This window comes from Peromyscus maniculatus, chromosome 4 (assembly GCF_049852395.1).
Source record: "Peromyscus maniculatus bairdii isolate BWxNUB_F1_BW_parent chromosome 4, HU_Pman_BW_mat_3.1, whole genome shotgun sequence".
Lineage (NCBI taxonomy): Eukaryota > Metazoa > Chordata > Mammalia > Rodentia > Cricetidae > Peromyscus > Peromyscus maniculatus.
Window position 1 is genome coordinate 2,584,552 of NC_134855.1, and position 19,048 is coordinate 2,603,599.

Consider the following 19,048-nt stretch of genomic DNA (forward strand, 5'->3'; position numbering starts at 1 on the left):
GTTACTAGCATAAAGCATCAAGTTCTTTTTTTGTTGTGATGTTGACTGGTTATGATAATAGAAAACTGATTTGGATTTTTCTTTGTAAAACTAGTTTTAAGGGGTTGGGGATTTAGCTCAGTGGTAGAGCGCTTGCCTAGCAAGTGCAAGGCCCTGGGTTCGGTCCTCAGCTCTGAAACAAACAAACAAACAAAAAACTAGTTTTAAAGAGGAATGAAATTGAAAGTACTTTATTTTATATTTTAGTTGTACTTCACTGTTGTCTTTCTCTTTGTTTACTTGTTTGAGATATCCTCACTATGTAGCCCTGGCTGGCTTGGAATTTGCTATTTAGCGCAAGTTGGCCTCAAACTCACTTGAACTTACCAAGATTTACCCAACCTCTGCCTCCTGTGTGCTGGGATTAAGTCATGCCTGTCTTATGGTTGTCACTTAAAAGAAGCAGGTAAACTAGAAAAATAGACTCAGCACTTTGAAAACTACTGCCTAAAGAAAGGAAGCAACTTAATTATACTAGTTGAATTTCTTTTGAGTTTCCATTGTAAGGCTAGGGCAACATATATATTAGCCTGAGTGCATGTATGTATAGAAACTATTTCTATAAATAAGTCAGTGCAATGTATTACTGCTGCAATTCTCCCTGATTTTGTTATGAAAAATCTTAAACATGCAGGAAACTGAAATAATTATAAATGTTATACAGTCAGTGCAACATCAATCCTAGTGCTAATATTTCCTTTTATTTACCTCACATTTTCTATCAGTATCTTTTTTGATGAATTCTTGTATTCTGTTTTAGATTTATGTCTGAGTGTTTTGCCTCCGTGTGTGTGTGTGTGTGTGTGTGTGTGTGTGTGTGTGTATGCATCACATGCGTGCCTGTTGCTGATGGTTAAAAGAATGTGGTATATTCTCTGAAATTGGAGTTATCTATGGTTTTAAACAACCATGTGAGTCCCAGGAACTGAACCAGTGTCCTCTCCAAGAACAAGTGCTCTTACCCACTGAGCCATCTCTCCAATCCCTTATTTCATCATTCTTTTAATTAAAGAAAAATACCACCACCACCACCCAGCAAGATTCTTTTTCTTCTCATCTTACAATATAGTCCAGATTGGCTGGGCGGCGGTGGCGCACACCTTTAATCCTAGCACTTGGGAGGCAGAGCCAGGTGGATCTCTGTGAGATTGAGGCCAGCCTGGTCTATAGAGCGAGATCCAGGACAGGCACCAAAACAACACAGAGAAACCCTGTCTCAAACAAACAAACAAACAACCACACACAAAAACAAATCCAAAAAACAAACAAACAAACAAACAAACAAACAAACAAACAATAGTCCAGATTGTATAGCTCATCCTGGCCTTGAGTTTAAGATCATCTTGCCCCTCTCTTTTCAATGAGGAAAAGCTATGCATCATCACTAGGGACTTGTGTTTCTTTCTTTTTAAATCAATAACACCTTCACTTCCATCCAACCTTGCTCCCTACTTCTCTAAAGACAATGAAGCATTATGTATCTATGCAGTTTTTGCCCTCATTATTCTTATTTTTTAATTATTTTTTTAACTGATTATTTGGGAATCTCACATCATGAACCCTGATCATGTTCACCTCCCCATCTTCCCATGTCCACCCCTTTTCCCCTCTGACCTTTCCCTCCAAAAACTACCCCCCCAACAAGTTTTGTGTGATCCATATGTTCACCAGAGCATGGTCAAATTCCTAGTGGCCAGCCCCCCAAGGGCGGATGAGTCTTCATTTGCATCTGTGTCAGAAGTCATCAGCTGAGGAGAGCCATTAGGTGGCCTGAGCAGACATTAACATTGCTTCAGGACACAGTCCTTATTATAGGCATCTGCATAGGCTTTGGTGGTAACATGGGCCACAGACATCAAGCAAGATCCTTGGCTGTATCACCACCACTGACCCACTCATGAATCTCAGCAGCTGCATGGATCATGAGCCTCAACATGGTCTCAGGTGGCTCCACAGGCCACTCACATCAGCATGGCTCTCCAAGGCAGCAAAGCCTGAGGAGGTCACCAAGGCATCAGGCAGGATCTCAGGCTTCATTTTGGCCTGGGCCAACAGCATAGACCACCAACACCTATGTGACATTGGGTGGTGTCATTGACCATGGTGGTCATTTGAGGAGGTCCATTCCAGAAAGTGAGCCTTTCCTTAACTGTGGCCTCCATCATTGACCAGAGCCAGGGGAATCCTGAGACTGGGCGGCAGGTTAGGGGGCTGCGTCTGCATCTGCATAAGCTCCAGGCTGTTGTACACCATCCTGCCAACCCTACTGGGCAATGATAGCATGTGGACCTTAGTCCTCTGACCTGTCACCATTATCATGTCTCCAGTTCTCTCTCCCTAGTGCATGTACTGCTCCATTTATCTGCCTTTCTCACCTCTCCATCACATATTTGTTCATTGTAGTGGCCCTTGGAGGCTTTTGGCCACGTGGTACTGAGGGCCCTGGGCAGCACTTGGGTGACTTCTGGCCCTCCACCCTCATTCTTAACCATAGAACTACTTGTGCTTTTATTAAATCAAATTCTTATGTACTACATGTTATCATCTCCTTCCAAATACTCAAGATAGTGGTGTAGGAATCCCTTTCTTCAACTTTCCTGTATGACCATGGTTTTGTTTTAAAACACATAAATGTAATTTTACTCATGTTAAATCAATTGACCTCATTCTAACTGCTAGATATAATTTTATTTATTTATTTATTTATTTATTTTTTTTACTGAAATGTAATCTATATGTGGTGGTTTGAATACGAATGTCTCATATATTTGAATGCTTGATCATTAGGGAGTGGTGATACTTGAGAGGCTACTTGAGAGCGATTAGGTGTTGTGGCCTGTTGGAGCAAGTGTGTCACTCTGGTATGTCAAGTGTGTAAAAAGCTCAAGCCAGGCCCAGGATCTCTCTCTTTTTGCTGCCTGAGGATCTGGTTGTAGAACTCTGAGCTACTATGTCTGCCTGCATGCCATCATCTCCCCACCCTGAGGATGATGGACTAAACCTCTGAAACTATAAGCAAGCCCCAATTAATTGCTTTCCATTATTAGAGTTGCTGTGGTTATGGTGTCTCTTCACAGCAGAACACTAAGACACGATATAACAAAAAAATTCAAGGGTATGATTCTGTGTTTTAATGTATTCTATCCTTGTACATCCATTCCACTGATTCTAGAACATTTTTATTATCCCTTAAAAAGCCCTGAACAATTTCTGTCGTTTTCTCCCCAGTCCCTGGAAATCACTGATCTACTTGCCACATCTATAAAGATTTACCTGTTCTGGACATTTTGTATAAGTGAGATAATGTAATACATGGTCTTTATGTCTAGTTTCTTTGCCTAATTATGTTTTTGTTTAATGTTCTTGTTGTACTGAAGGGGAAAGGATTAGTTCTGGCTTATGGTTCCATGGCAGTGAAGTCTATCATAGTGGGGAAGATAGTGCACAGGCGCAGGAAGCTGGCAGGTCTCATTGCATCCATGCAGAGTGAACAGAATCGAGACCAGGCTATAAAACCTTAAGGCCTGCTTCCAGAACCTTCCCAAGCGGAGCCATTAGCTGGGGACCAAGTGTTCAGATATGATTTTATGAAGGACATTTTCTTATTAAGCAGAGCTGTTTACTGTACAAGAGAAGCCATGAGGTACAACGAAGCCCACTGTAAGAGTTTATTAAGGGGAAGGAACAGAAGGGGTGTGCATAGGCCTATGGAATGACCGTGCAGGAAGAGAGAGGAGAGGGAATAGATGAACCCGCTTTTATAGGGTCCCCCACACATGCACATATGGGCTTATGTAGCTATGCCATGCATGCACATAGATTGTGTGATCATGCTACGTGCAAATTACATGATCCTGACTAGCATCTTGCCTGGCTCCTGGACAGTGCTTGTGTGGTCATGTAGCTGGGGAGTGGCTAGGAATTCTAACACATTTAACATTCAAACCATAGTGGTTTTCAAAGCTCATTCATACTATACCATGTTATTTAACCCTTTGTTATTTTTTATGGCCAGGTAATAAATACTCCATTATATGGATACACCACATTTTGCTTACTTGGTCATTAGTTAATGAACATTAGATTTGTTTCCATATTATGGCTATTATGAAAAATATCTATTTATACATGTATTTATTTTTGAGACAGGGTTTCTTTGTGTAGCCCTGGCTGTCTAGGAACTTACTCTGTAAACCAGGCTGGCCTCAAACTCAGAGATCCACTGTCTGACATTTTTTTAAAATGTATTTTAAAAATGCTTATGGGTGTATACCTAGCAATAGAATTGCTCAGTCATGTAATATATTTGATGTTTTGAAGAACTGGCAGGCTGGTTTCCAAAAAAATGATTGCGTGATTTTATAGTCCCACTGGCAATATGGCAGTGTATGACTTCTTGAGATTTTCTTCATCATGTTCTTGAAGCCAGTTTGTATCGGGCTTTTTCTGCCTTTCAACTTAAAATGCACTTGACAAGGTCATGAGTAGCACCAGCATGCCTACATTTATAGTCTGTTTTCAGTCTTCATTTAGTTTGATGTAAAAGTAGCAGTTGGTGGTTGAGTACTCTGATACCTCCTTAAGTACTCTTGGCTTTCAGGATGCTGTGTTGTCTACCTTCTGTCTTCTTTCCTACCCCTACATGTTATTGCCAAGTCCTTGTCAGTTTCTTTTTCCTTCCTTGTTTCTCACTTCTTTCATTTTAAAACCTTGAGAGCCTGTTGAGGACCACATCTAGACTTTTGTGTCTTCCAGTACCATCTTCAAGTACTGTTTTTACCCTAGCTTATAAGTTAGTATCTCTAGCTGAGATATCTCATCTGGAGAATACATTTATTCAGTCATTTAATTTATTCAAAGCACTTAATTCCACTAAGTCTTGGGCTTTTGAACTTTAAAAGTTACAACTTTCTAGTTTGAAAGGATAAGCATTGTACTGGGGACACACACATACATTTGAAAAATAAATTGGGTTTTCTCCTTAGTTTGGAAGGGTGTTTTTTTTTTTTTTGGAGACAGGGTTTCTCTGTGTAGCTTTGGAGCCTTTCCTGGAGCTCGCTCTGTAGCCCAGGCTGGCCTCAAACTCACAGGATTCACCTGTCTCTGCCTCCGGAGTGCTGGGATTAAAGGCCTGCACCACCACCACCCGGCAGTTTGGAAGTTTTTAAAGTCCCCCCCCCCCCCCCCAAGACAGCGTTTCTCTGTGTAACTGTCCTGGCTGTCCTAGAACTCACTTTGTTCAACCAGGTTGCTCTTGAACTCAGAGATCCACCTGCCTTTGCCTCTCAGTGCTGGGATTAAAGTCCTGTGCCACCACTACCTGGTATTAAGGTTGTTTTTTTCTTTTTTAAAGGTTGATTTATTCATTATCTACACAGCGTTCTGCATTGTATATATAGGGGCATCAGATATCATTATAGATGGTCGTGAGCTGCCTTGTGGTTGCTCAGAATTGCTCTCAGGACCTCTTGAAAAACAGCCAATGCTCTTAACCTCTGAGCTCTCCAGTCCCAATGTTGTTTTTCTAAAAATTACTTGAGTTTTTTGTTTGTTTGTTTGTTTGTTTGGTTTTTGTTTGTTTTTTTGAAACAAGGTTTCTCTCTGTGTAGCTTAGGAGCCCTTTGCAAACATAGCAACTGCTGAGCATTCTCCAACAGAACTTTGAATTATCACTTTGCCACTTTCTTACTTTTATGTGAGTAATTACTTTTTATTTTTTATTTTTTGAGTTTTGACTAGTCAAGAACTAGCAACCTTATCTCAGCCTCACAAGTATTGGGATTATTGGTGGATGTATTTCACCATGCCTGGCTATTGTGGGTAGTTTAGTGTTTTTTTTTTTTTTTTTAAAGTTTTAGTTTTATTTATGTGTATTTGTTTTTCTGTTCATACCCTGGTGCCTATGGAGCCAGAAGAGGGCACCAGGTCCTCCAAAGCTGGAACAACAGGTAATTGTGAGCTTCCTGGTACGGTTATAGGAATTGAACCCTGCTAGGGTTACAATTAGGGTTACACTTACAACTGTTCTAGGAAGAACAGTTAGTGTTCTTAAAACCACTGAATCATCTCTCTAAACCCCAGCTATCCTTTTAAAAATCTCCAGGTTTGGGTCTGTGAATTGTAGTTTTGTGAAGATTAAATGAAGTAATGTATGCAGTGTGTGTACAATAATACCAGGAATACAGAAAACATTATTTAAAGTGTTTATACATAATCTGTTATTGTTATTGTAGTTAAGTGCTTATTAATGTTCATCCCAGTGCCTAGAAAATGGGGGATTACAATTCTACTCACTAGCAGAATGTATATGGGATACACATTTTTAATCAGAGTTTATTTTCATATCTTTGTACCTGATTGGGAATGTAACACCATTGAAGCTGTTTTAACTGTAAATAATGATGTGATTCACTTAGTGTCTGTTCATATCATAATTAAAATAGCATATTATATATCATTCCTAGTTCACATTTCATTTATTTCATTTTGTAGGTAAGTAACAATGAAGAAAACATTCCATGTTAAGAATCCGTAGTTAAAAAGAGAGGGAAGAAGTTACTATTGAATCTGTGATGAAGCAATGAATCATGGAAGGAGGTTCTAAAGATGACATAGGAAAAATACAGCAATTATTTTAGTTGATTAATTTAGAAATGTTATCTAAAGGTACTGTTTAACCTCTTCAGGAAATTGTTTGCAACCTGAGGATGCTAACCAAGCTTCTTTCATAAGCATGAAGAATAAAAATTGCCTCCTCTGTTAAAATTTTATGCCACAGGAAATAGTATAAAGCCATTGAAGCATCAGGACTGACAAGCAAGAAGTGCATTTAAATGAAGGTTCGTTAATCTTTTTTTCTTTGGGTTTTTCAAGACAGAGTTTCTTTGTGTAACCCTGACTGTCCTGGAACTCACTCTATAGACCAGGCTGGCCTTGAACTCACAGAGATCTACCTGCCTCTGCCTCCCAAGTGCTAGGATTAAAGGTGTGCTGCACCACCACCACCACCACCACCACCACCACCACCAGCACCACCACCACCACCACCATATGGCAAAGGTTCATTAATCTTTACAAAGTTGAAATGCAAAGATGTGTCAGAGAAACTAGTTTAGACTTGCAATATTAAAGTGCTAGTGTCTTTAAATATTGCCAGTAAAGGACAGTGGAAAATAATTTAAGAATGGGCACTACTTATGCATTTATTTTACTGTTTGGAGAGTTCAGCATTAAATCAGATGCCTTTAGGGAAAATAACCTAACAAGTTGCTAATTGTAATTTGAAGTGTGCTTTAACATTTATCTGGCAACTGTTTATTAGGAGTCATGTAGATTTGCGTTGATGAGAATGATTTCATTAGAGATTTTGCCTTTCAGTGGGATATAATGTGAGTCCAGAGAATCAACACTTGGTGTTGTTTCTTAGATAATAGTATTTAGGTCAGTGGTTTTCAACCTTCCTAAAGCTTCGACCCTTTAATACAGTTCCTCATATTGTGGTGACCCTCAACCATAAAATTATTTTCACTGTTACTTTATAACTGTAATTTTGCTACTGTTATGAATCATAATGTAAATATCTGATATGTGCCCCCCTGTGTAAGGGTCATACAACCCATTTTTTTTTTTTGTGTGTGTGTGTGTGTGTTCTTTGTGTTTCTTATAGATTGGCAAACAAATATCTTTGTATATAGTCAGTTATTGTTGAAATATTGTGCCTTTTATTTCTGATATGCTTTCCCAGACTTCATTTGATCTTAATGAAGTTACACACACATGATGGAGTCTCTTAAAAAAGATATATTGTACTTAGAGAAAATAAGGGATATGAAAAACTGAACTTGCTAGAGATGACTTGAAAGTTGACTGGTGGGATTATTTTTTCTTTCTCAGTGTCAACTGATACTTGACATTTTATATTTTATTCCCATATGACACTTCTAAAAGTTAGGGGCCTTTATACTGGCAAAACCAGTATGAACAAGTGACTGGGGCTGGTGAAATAGTTTAGAGGTAGAGCATTTACTTAGAAGATAAGAAGCATTTGGGTGAAGATTATTTCTTCATCCTTATGGTTTATTTACTCTGGCTACTTTTAATAAATGTTGAAATGTTCTTAAGAGTCTGATTCTCATTTTTAAGTCCAAGTTCTGTATCTGTAAACTTTTTCATTAGCTTCTTCATTTGCAGTTGACCTTTTCCATGTGTTGTGGTCATCATATGTTGCCTCCTTTTGTAGTTTCTTCATCAGTCAGGTTCTCTTCATATAAATTCAGACAGCTTCTGAATGGCACATAAGATTTAAACATACTGTTAGAAACTGCACTATTTAATACAGAGTATATGTCCAGTGTATTTTTAAGAGGAGAGGAAGATAAGATACAGCATAAACTTGTTCTGTTACCATTATCATCCTCTGCCGCCTTGATCCTATGTCCTTTTGATAAGTGCCATCTGCCTTGCCAGGCCCAAGATAGCTCATCTTAGTTCTGATCACAAAACCCTTCCCACCCACCCCTTTTTTGCTTTGCCTGCCTCAGTCTCTCCTCTTCGTTCTTTTCCCACCTTCCTCCCTGTCTTCCCCCCTCTCTCTTTCCCTTTGTGGTGCTGGATTGTTTGTATGTGATGGACAAGCTGTTTAACTGAGCTGTACTCCCTGCTGAAAACTTTTGAATAGAACATTCATGCACACTGTTAATCCTGAAATTCATCAGAAAAACTAGTTCTACCATTTTGGCCAAATTTAAGCAAGCTTTTATCAAAATTTTAAATACTGACCAAGATGGAATTTGGTCAGGACCACTATGTGGAAAATTTCCAGCTATGTGGCCCTGAGATGCCTGTTTGCAGGGCTTGTATGGATAAAACTCCATAGGCCACTGTACCCATGAGGTTTTGTTGTTATTTTTTCAAGAACTACAACTCTTAGAATCCCAGGAAGTTACCTGGTCTTCAGGCAGGTGGGGCTCACAGGTTAAGTTCAGGTCTAACATTCACCCCTGAAGTTTTATCCTGGGTCAAATCCTTGACTCTGTGATGGGTACTGGTTTATATTTAGACCTAACAATCATTAGCTTAATGGTATCCAGATAGGAATTACCATTCAGTTACTGTATCAGTGATGTAAGAGCCAATAGTAATTAGCAGAAGCATAAGGGCTCAAGGTCCTGTGATGGATATATTTTTGTTTTGCGTAAAGCAGGCCAAGTGTCCTATCGTGGTAGAACCATTTTACTTAATGTATCTACCTGTTGATAAATTTGAGCCCATTTTTTCTTGTATATCAATTGGCATTATAGATTATAAGTAGCCATTTTGTCCCTAACATCAGGGAGTTTTCTTTTGACTTAGCCTTTTTCAGCCTGTTATGGGGACAAGGACGATGTAACTTCTGTAACTACTCCCAGCTGAACTGGGACATTGATTGTCAGGGCCCAGGAAGGCTGAAAGGCTAGTCAAAGGCTTGACAATAGGGCATTTATCAGAAGCATGTGATTAGTTGATCCAGGTGAAGGGACAGGGAGCAGTCACATTGGTTGGACTGGTTCATATCACTCAGCAGCTTGCAGTTTGCAGGTGTTCCCTGGATGGTGTCTGTCAGCCAGGTGGAAATTTGCTGAGATACAGACTAGGGGACAGAAGTTAAAATTCAGGAATTTTAAGTAAAACTTTATATTTGGAACTTTTTTGTTTGACCTGTTGACAGGTGAATCCAAACCTTATGACTTTGATTCCTTGAAGCTTACATGAATTTTAGTTTATCAAAGGAGATAAAAGTTCTAGAGATATTAGCATTGCCATTGTATTGAAATCCACATTTAGAAAAAGCATAACAGGTGTCTGTAAAACAGCTGGGACAGATTTATACCTTGGTGTCATAGCAGAGGTTATGGCTTTGTGTTAAAAAGCATGAATATAGGTTAGGCAGTGGTGGCGCACACCTTTAATCCCAGCACTTGGGAGGCAGAGCCAGGTAGATCTCTCTGAGTTCAACGCCAGTCTGGTCTACAGAGCAAGATCCAGGACAGGCACCAAACCAACACAGAGAAACCCTGTCTTGAAGAAAAAAAAAAAAAAAAAAAAAAAAAAAAAGAGCATGAACATTTTTCCTATGTCTAGAGAGCCTAATATATATTTAAGGCTAATGAAAAGCACCTAACAAACCCCAAGTATGAGGAACCCGTCCGTCATCCAATTTTAGATCTTAGGGCCAGTATGTCTTGCGCATATTTTACTTTACTAGTCAGTTATTTTAAAGAAAAAAATTCAAGAAAAATCTCAGATCTTCATAAATTTCATATGTAAAATACTTTGGTATGCATCTTTAAAAGATAATGAACACTTCTCCCCAAAGAGACGCATATGATTTCATTTTTACTTTTTAAAAAAGTTACTTATTTTTATTTTATGTACATTGGTGTTTTGCCTGCTTGTGGGTGTCAGATCCCCTAGAACTGGAATTACAGTTGTGAGCTGTCATATGGGTGCTGGGAGTTGAACTCAGGACCTCTGGAAGAGCAGCCAGTCCTCTTAACTGCTGAGCCATCTCTCCAGCCCCTCATTTTTACTTTCTAGAAATCCAAAATGTTCAGGTTCTGAAATAATGTTCAGGTTTCCTCTGTTGTTTGTTTCTTAGTTTTTTGGTAAAATGTTTAAAAATATGATTGTGTTGAAAAGTCATATTCTTTTAAGGAATAAGTTAAATCTGTTCCTATTAGATGTACTTAGAGAGTTGTCATTTATCATAGGATTGTGTTTAAACAAACTACCTAAAAAATAATCTGAGTGTAGTCTAACTTAAAAATGACATTTATTTATTGTAAATGTATATGGGTGTGTGCGTGCATGTTAGCTCATGTCTGTGGAGGTCAGAAGGCAGCTCTGAGGAGTTGTTGCTGTCCTTCCACCCTACGTTCCAGAGATGGATCCATGTTGTCAGGCTGTCTGCAAACACCTTTACTTGCTGAGCCATCTTAGCATCCCACTCTGTAATTTTATAATGAAGGAGCTGAGATTCACGCAGAGAAGTTAGGTTTTGTTGACAGCAGACTAGCTCAGTCCTCAGATGAAACTAGAATGAAATCTGACCATAAATCTGTTGCTTTCATGTTAATTAATTATGTAGACTATCATTTTTCTTTTGCTCATAATCTCTGTTAATGTTCTAAGTCTAATACTTAGGTTTGTTTTTCTTGTGGCTTTTCGCAGATTATCAGTAATATCAATCTTGTGATTTATGTCAGAATTTGTTTTAGAGGGAGTTTGTGAAAGGGCTGAACTACAATACTGACACATGAGCCAGAGATACTGAGCTGCCCTGAAAAGGTTCCTGTCTTTTCTGACCTAGATACACAGCTTCTAACCTGATGAGGGATGCAGGAAAGGGGAGTAAGTGCTGGCAAGAGCTCGAAATTGTTGGATTATTGAAGAGTCTAATATATTTTGTAATATTCAGTAATTTTGTGTAACCTAAACCTTATTTTGATGGCAAAAATACTTTGCCTAAGTGCAAACAAAACTTCTATTTTCTTTTAAATTGCTAGTTTTTTTAACCTTATTGGGTATTGAGAACTAGATTGCAGCTCTCAGGTCATTTTTTGCCAACCTGCCTAATTAAGAGAAATATTTGTGTTTATTCCATCTCCAGGTAGTTTCTTTGTCATGCTGTTCTGCAGAACACCAGTAGAAGAATTTTTGAGAATTAAATTCTGTTGGCTTGTTTACCAGGGTGTTGGTTTACCCTTCTGGGATAAGTGTGCTGCATTGGGTGCAGGAGACAGGAAACACTAAACTGTTTGTTGATACCCCCCCACCCCACCCCTTTTTCCTTTTGGTCAGAATTTTCACAGGATCTGGAAATTCTAAAGATAGTCTGATGACTTGTATCCCAGCCTTTCAGTGAGAAGAAAATCAACAGCTGCTGTGGTTCACACAGTTGAGTTGCTGTTCCGTGCTTGGGCGTGGTTTAAAGGAAAAGATGTCAAGTTGAACTTTTACAGATTATTGTGCAAAAATTAAATCCCTGCTCTTTCATATGCTCATGGAGACATTGATGTGAACTCAGAAGGATTCTGGACATACTGGTTGCATGGATGGTTCTGCCAGTACCACACTGTGATTGTAGAAAAGTCATCAAACATGTTTGGCTATCTGTGCTTTCATGCTATAAAATAAATTTATACCACTTGTTCTTTTTTTTTTCACTGCTTCTCAGGACTGTTGTGGGCATTAAATGCAGTGTCATATAAGAAAATACTTAGAGAAATTCTAATTTTTCCTTTGTACCAGGAACTGTTATAGGTATAGAAAACAAGTAAACAGTAAAGCTTTCAAGTACCAATGATACATCTGTTTGAAAATAATACAGCAGGTGTATTTTGATGAGTATTCTATTGTCTGTAGACTATTAAGGAATTGGGTTTGTGATAATGTGGCATTTGAATGCATTCCTGAAACACATTTTTGAAACAATGGGGGAAGGAGTTACATGGATATGAAGGGTAAACTACTACTAGCAAGATAGAAGTTCCAGAGTGTGGACCTTAAGCAGATATTCTGGTGTGGATCTAACAGCGAGTGTAGACAGTGACAGAAGAGGCCAAGAAGTGGGGATCAGATCATTGGAGATTTATATCCTTAATTATGAACAAGTGCTTACTAGGACATGCAAAGATTTGAGATTTTTAAAAATCAACTCTGTGCTGTTTCTGAGAATAAATACTATATGGGAGGGACTTAAGACATGTTGGAACCAATAGTATAGTGCAGATGAAGGATTTTGTTGGTTCAGACTTATGGAAGATAGGATTGATCAGATTTTAGACAGCCAGAAGCTAAAGATGAAAGGATTTGTTGATGGAAGAGAGGAGTTTGGCCTGAGCAGTTAGAGGGATGGAGTTTTTGAGTAGAGGGATGAGGAAGAAGAAAAGAGGGAGGGGGGAAGGGTAGTTGGGATTGGAGGAGTGGGCTATGTGTATGTTTATAGTTGATTGAAACATTAAACCAGGCATCCAGGTCTCTGTGTTTCTATACTTGACTTTGAGTCTGGAACTTCGGGGTTGATAGAAATTTAGGAATCTGTAGTGTACTAACGACATCTACAGGAGTGTAGTTTCTGAGTTCTGAGGTACTCCAACACTTAGAGGTTTTAGAGAAAGGGAGACAATGTGTTGAGGCTGGGGTCTTGCAATAAAGGGGGAAAGACTACCAGAGTGTATTAAACCAGAAGCAAACTTTATTCCAGAAAAATAAAAAATAAAATTAAAAAATAAAACACTGTGGGGTACAAAAGCTTATCAGCTAGCTGAGACCCCAGGCATTGTTGGAATTCTGATGCTATGGCAGTTGGAGGGGCACTATGAGTCTCTTTTTATAGTAAAGGGTAAACATGAGACATAGAAAAGGAATTTTTACAGTTTTGAAGTTAAACTTTTAGAGACAAATTGTTTTAAGTATTTATAATATTTTTTATTAACAAGGTTTTAGGGAGTTTTAGCTAAACAATATTTGTATATCTCTGCAGTCTTTCTTTATACAGCTAATTGATGTTTGTCCAAACCTGCAACTTTTTATTTTTATTTTTATTTATTTCATTTTACAATACCATTCAGTTCTACATATTAGCCACGGGTTCCCCTATTCTCCCCCCTCCCACCCCCTCCCCTTATTCCTAGCCTACCCCCAATTCCCACTTCCTCCAGGGCAAATCTTCCCCCAGGACTGCGATCAACCTGGTAGACTCAGTCCAGGCAGGTCCAGTCCCTTCCTCCCAGACTGAGCCAAGTGTCCCTGCATAAGCTCCAGGTTTCAAACAGCCAACTCATGCAATGAGCACAGGACTTGGTCCCACTGACTAGTTGCCTCCCAAACTGATCAAGCCAATCAACTGTCTCACCTATTCAGAGGGCCTGATCCAGCTGGGGCAAACCTGCAACTTCTTCTGACAGCTGGGTTCCCATAGCGGGGAATATGAAACAAGGCAAGGCAGGTTGTCACGTGGAACTCATTAAAAGTGAACTTTGGTTTCGGTAGTGAATGGGAGAGGGTTACTGAAGAATAGCTAACCCCAGGGCTGCAAAAGGGCAATCTTTAGTAAAAAACTAACATTTGGGTTGTTGACAGAGCTGCCCATTGTAAAACATCGAAGGGCCCAGTTAAAGGTTAATCCTTTTTTTTTTTTTTGTTAGCAAAAATGATGGCTGTCAGTTTCCATTCCTTAAGTTTATAATTTTATATTTCTATATCCCTGGACCCTCCAAATACAGTAATTTATAAAGTTGGGCGAGAATAGAGACTGGTGTCTTGGATGGAAGCCAAGGGAAGTAAAGTGGAGCAAGTAAGGAACACTTGTTGCTGAAATGTCAACTAAGAGAATGAAATCATTTACAGCATTTACAGTATGTAGATTCTAGGAGATTGTGACCAGACCTGTTTTCAGTACTCTGGGGTGGATTTTTAGAGGAAAATAGAAGGAGAAAAAGAAAAAAAAAAAAAAAAGAAAAAAAAAAAGTCAACCAAAAGTGTAAGCCCAAAGAATTGTGCCCTTGAAAGAGGAACATAAAAACGTGTTTGTAGCTATAGCCATGCAAAATTTCTTTCTAAAGATGGGTGTAGCTATAATGTGGGGCTGCTGATAGAAGGTAGTCCAATAGAATGGAGGGGAATTATGATATAGATGACAGGGCTTGTGAGTAGACACAAAGGGATAGGAACTAGTAGGGTTGAAGTTCAGAGGTTTATATTATATAGGAGTGGAAATGGTTCATTCATAATACTAGGAAAGAAAGAAAAATACATGATATAAAATGCACTAGTTGGGTGGTGGTGGCGCACGCCTTTAATCCCAGCACTCGGGAGGCAGAGGCAGGTGGATCTCTGTGAGTTCGAGGCCAGCCTGGTCTATAAAGTGAGTTCCAGGAAAGGTGCAAAGCTACACAGAGAAACCCTGTCTTGAAAAACCAATAAACAAATGAACGAATAAACAAACAAATAATAAAATAAAATAAAATGCACTAGTATAGGGGCACGTTGCATGAAATAGGAAGCAGGGTGACTTGTCAAATGTAAGGAGGTAGGAAAAAAGTTTACATGTTCAAGAGAAGATGTGAAGAAATCAAGAGTGAGAAAGTTGAGCTATACAAGACCCACATAGTAGAAGGGGAGAACCAACTCTTGGCTTTCACGTGTATCCAGTGGCATATGCACACCTTTCCCCCTTTACACCAAGTAAATAAAAATGTAATAAAAAAAAGTGAAAAAGTTGAACAATTTGGTTTACTAATGAGGATTCTTATTTGCCTCTTAGCTTGGGCAGTCCTTGAACACTGAAGCACATCTAGAGCCTTAGGTTGCTGGTAACCACCAGGGATCTTGTTTTTCCAAATGCCAGGACATCACAATAGGAAACAGCATTTTCTTTAAAAAAAAAAAAAAAAAGTGTGTGTTTTTGTGCACATGCATATGTGTGTGCCTGTGGAGGCCAGAAGATAGATGACCTGGAATTCTCTGGAGCTCACAGGTGGGGGTGAGCTGCCTGATGCAGGTGCAGGGATCTGAATTCCTCCTCTTTAAGCTTAGTACTTGGGTCTCTAGCCACAGATTAGCATTTTAAATTCCCCCCCCCCCAAGGGTGTAGCACCACCTTTATTTGAGGGAGCTCTTCCTTGTTGAGTCTTTGAAGGTTAAAGCTGTTGATAAAAAAGAAGATTCGCTTGCTGCTGACACTGGAGCCTCTCCTGTTTTCAGCTGCCCAAGGTTACTGGCTTTGGAGCCAAGAGGATTGGATTTAACCAGGGCTGCTATTTTGTCAGGTGAGGAAAGGAATTGCTGATGTGAATTGCAAATGATAGATTGCAAAATTTGAATTAGGTAAAATTAGATAAAAGTGAGGGTCTGAAAAGGAGGAGGAACTGTGAAAAAATGGTAATCAATCAGGTTAGACTGTAGGTCCTGGCCTGGTGAGGAGTAGTTATCTAAAATAGAAAAGAAAATGAGATCTGTAGAGGACAGGAATATAAAGTAACATGCCAGACTTTTAGAACCACTTTTGTGGTTATTAAAATTCAAAGATTTGTGACAGAAATAGGGTTGAACATCTATCAGTGAATCACTAAATATTATCCTGGGGCAGTGAGAAGAGCTTTTGAGACAGGGTTTTTGTAGCTTTCTCTGTAGACAAGGCTGGCCTCCAACTCAGAGGCTTCTGCCTCCCCAGGGCTGGGATTAAAGGTGTGGGCCACCATTCCCGGATTTTTTAGTCTATGTGCATGTGTTCATGTGTGCACAGCTTGTGGGAAAGAATCTTTTACTCTGTGGGTCCCAGAGATTGAACTCACTGGCCAGCTGGCCTAGTTTAATTAGTGATTTCCAGGCCAAGACCCTATTTCCAAAGGGGGGAACACCCTGGTCCCCAAAACACAAATAACAAAATATGTGGACATGGAAAGTATCTGAAGGAAGGGCATTTGTCCCCTTGCTTCCACATGCATGTGGACACACATGAATGCCTGCACACACAGCCTCCTCTTTGTCTCCTCAGTGCTGAGTGGGTTAGTGGAGTGCACTACTTCACTGGCTTGCAGTTTATTTTTTACTTTTAGTTTCAAGGCCAGAATTTTAACCACTAAATTGACTATTTTTAAAAAAAGATAAACTTTGAAAAACATTTTATTATTTCTTCCTGGCTGCTTAGATTGTACTAAATATAACTTTGTTTTATTTATTTTATATTTATTTAAATATAAAAAATTACTTTGTTTTTCTTGCATGTATCGTGATCACATGTGGTGCCCATGGAGGCCAGAAGAGTGCACTGGATCCCCTGGAACTAGAGCTGTCGATGGTTATGAGCTGCTGTATGGGTGCTGGGAATTGAACCCAGATCCTTTGGAAGAATAGCCAGTGCCCTTATCTGCTAAGTCATCTCGTCCCTCCTAACCCGATTTCTCCTTTTTTTCCTCTTAAAATTAGATTGACAAAGTGAGGCAAAAGCCTTGGGCTATGACTTAGATTCTTTTGAATGTGCCCAAACTTTTGACTTTGTGACATGATAATGTCATTTACAAAGTTCATGCTTGAAAAAAAAACCCACACAGTTGAGTTATGAAAAAAGTTCACAAAAATTTAATGTTTTAAGTAAGCTTATGTGTGTTGGACTGTAATTGTAGCTGTCACTGGCTGCATGTGACCCATGTTGGACCTGCCTGTAAGACATGATGTACATGCCTTGTATCTGGTTAGTAGTGCGACCTTAAATTTTTATTCTGTTCATTTGTAAACAGTGTGAAGTTGAATGAGATTTATGAGTTCATTTATAGCCGCTCCCCAGATCTGTAGACACTGCTTTTATTATGAATTACTGTATATGTTGTTATACTGTGAAGTTGTCAGAGGTTCTTGTGTGTGCAGAGGAGTTGTTCTCTGTGTAAACCTTGACCAAGTCAGGGTTCCTTTGAAACATCAGAAGTTTTCTTGTCATGTTGTTCTTGCTTTTTTTGCTTTCAGTTTGTTCAGATATGTTTTTGGTTGTGAACCTAGCTTTTACTTGGTGAGCCATCTCTCCAGCCTGTGAACTTTGAGTTCTTACTGAACATAAAGCAATCTTGGTAGCTACTAGATTCACAGCTACATAATGAATGGTGGACTCCCTTAGAATAAGATAGTGTTTAGAATGGGAGGTGCTGAAGACTACATGGATTTTATATGAATGTTAAAGATTTAGTGAAAAGAACATTTTTGAGATACCTCTTTCCAAGAAATGTTTTAGTACTGCTCTTGCAATCTCGTCTTCATATGATATGTGCAGTAATCACACTTTTATTTCAACTTGTCATGTGTGTGTCTGTGTCTCTTTCTGTCAAAATTTCTTTTATTTCAGGGAGATTTTGTGAAACAGGTTGGTTGAAAGATAGGAATAGTTATGAATGTAGGTCATAGCAGAGTGCCGCTTGAATTCAGTTGTAGGTCTGTTTTCATGTAAATATTAAGTGGCGTTAAATGTCTTTCTTTTTTTTTTTTTTTTTGGTTTTTCGAGACAGGGTTTCTCTGTGTAGCTTTGCGCCTTTCCTGGAGCTCACTTGGTAGCCCAGGCTGGCCTCGAACTCACAGAGATCTGCCTGGCTCTGCCTCCCGAGTGCTGGGATTAAAGGCGTGCGCCACCACCGCCCGGCTAAATGTCTTTCTTTAAGAGAGCAACTATAATAATATTAAGAACCTATTGCTGACAGTAATACTGAGAAGGTTTTCATATTTGAAGCAAACTTAAAGACTACTGTTTAGATGAAGAGGAAGCTATTTCTTTTGCATCTTCTGTAGCTTTCTTATTCTGATAGCTGCGTTGTTAAAGCCTGGGATCTGTCTTGACCTAGTCGTTTGATTATATAGCTGGGGCATATTCTACCCACACACTCAGAATTTATTTTTTTCTTTCCTGTAGTAAAATAAAATCTCATGAACTAACATGGGTAGCAGAGTGATTATTAAGGCTTCTGGCAGGCAATCCAGGGGAGTGGAGAGTGGATATCCAGGAGTAATGAAGTAATGAAGTAATGAAGCCAAACTCTAGTGGGGTTTCAAGTCGGGGCATGAATATATACAGGTCAAGGGAATGCTTGAGTTTATGGTTTCGTGCGCGCCCCCCCCCCCCCCAGTCTCTTTAAGGAGTTAAGGCACAGAGCCAGAAGGGTATTTTGAATTTTAGTCCTGAAAACAAAAGACTAAAAGGATAAACATTATGCCAACATGTACTGTCAGCCTAATGGCAGTATTAAGTGGGAAAGTATCATGATGGATTAAGATGCTCTACTCATTGAATTTTCATGCAGGTCTGACAAAGTATCAATTTTTTATTGTAAATCTGGTTAGTTGAAGCATTGTTGCCACCTATAGCAGTATTGCCTTTTTAGGTAGTGACTCTTTAGTGAGAGTCTGTCTGCCTTTGCAAATACATTTGTCAAGGAGGGCTAGGGATTCAGTTACCACACTGTAAATACCAGGAGGGTTGTTTTTTTCT

The 19,048-nt window shown here is 39.1% G+C and overlaps 2 protein-coding genes across 26 annotated transcripts in view; one reads left to right on the forward strand and one right to left on the reverse strand.

The window, feature by feature from the left end:
• Positions 1-2,292, reverse strand: part of LOC121828560 (uncharacterized) — a 54,340-nt gene extending 52,048 nt beyond the window's left edge. Inside the window, exon 1 of the mRNA XM_076568758.1 lies at positions 2,190-2,292. Within this exon, the coding sequence (XP_076424873.1) occupies positions 2,190-2,292 (103 nt within the window). The remainder of the gene's footprint in view (positions 1-2,189) is intronic.
• Strbp (spermatid perinuclear RNA binding protein) overlaps positions 1-19,048 on the forward strand; it is a 181,166-nt gene that overhangs the window by 72,901 nt on the left and 89,217 nt on the right. For 2 of the 25 annotated variants that reach the window (XR_013050281.1, XM_006992530.4), the window contains exon 1: positions 6,726-6,878. The exons of 22 other annotated variants lie outside the window; for them this stretch is intronic. The gene's annotated coding sequence lies outside the window, so the exon portion shown is untranslated. Of the gene's footprint in view, positions 1-6,725; positions 6,879-15,637; positions 15,849-19,048 lie in introns of those variants that run through there. One more of the 25 variants, XM_076568486.1, reaches the window with a different exon arrangement.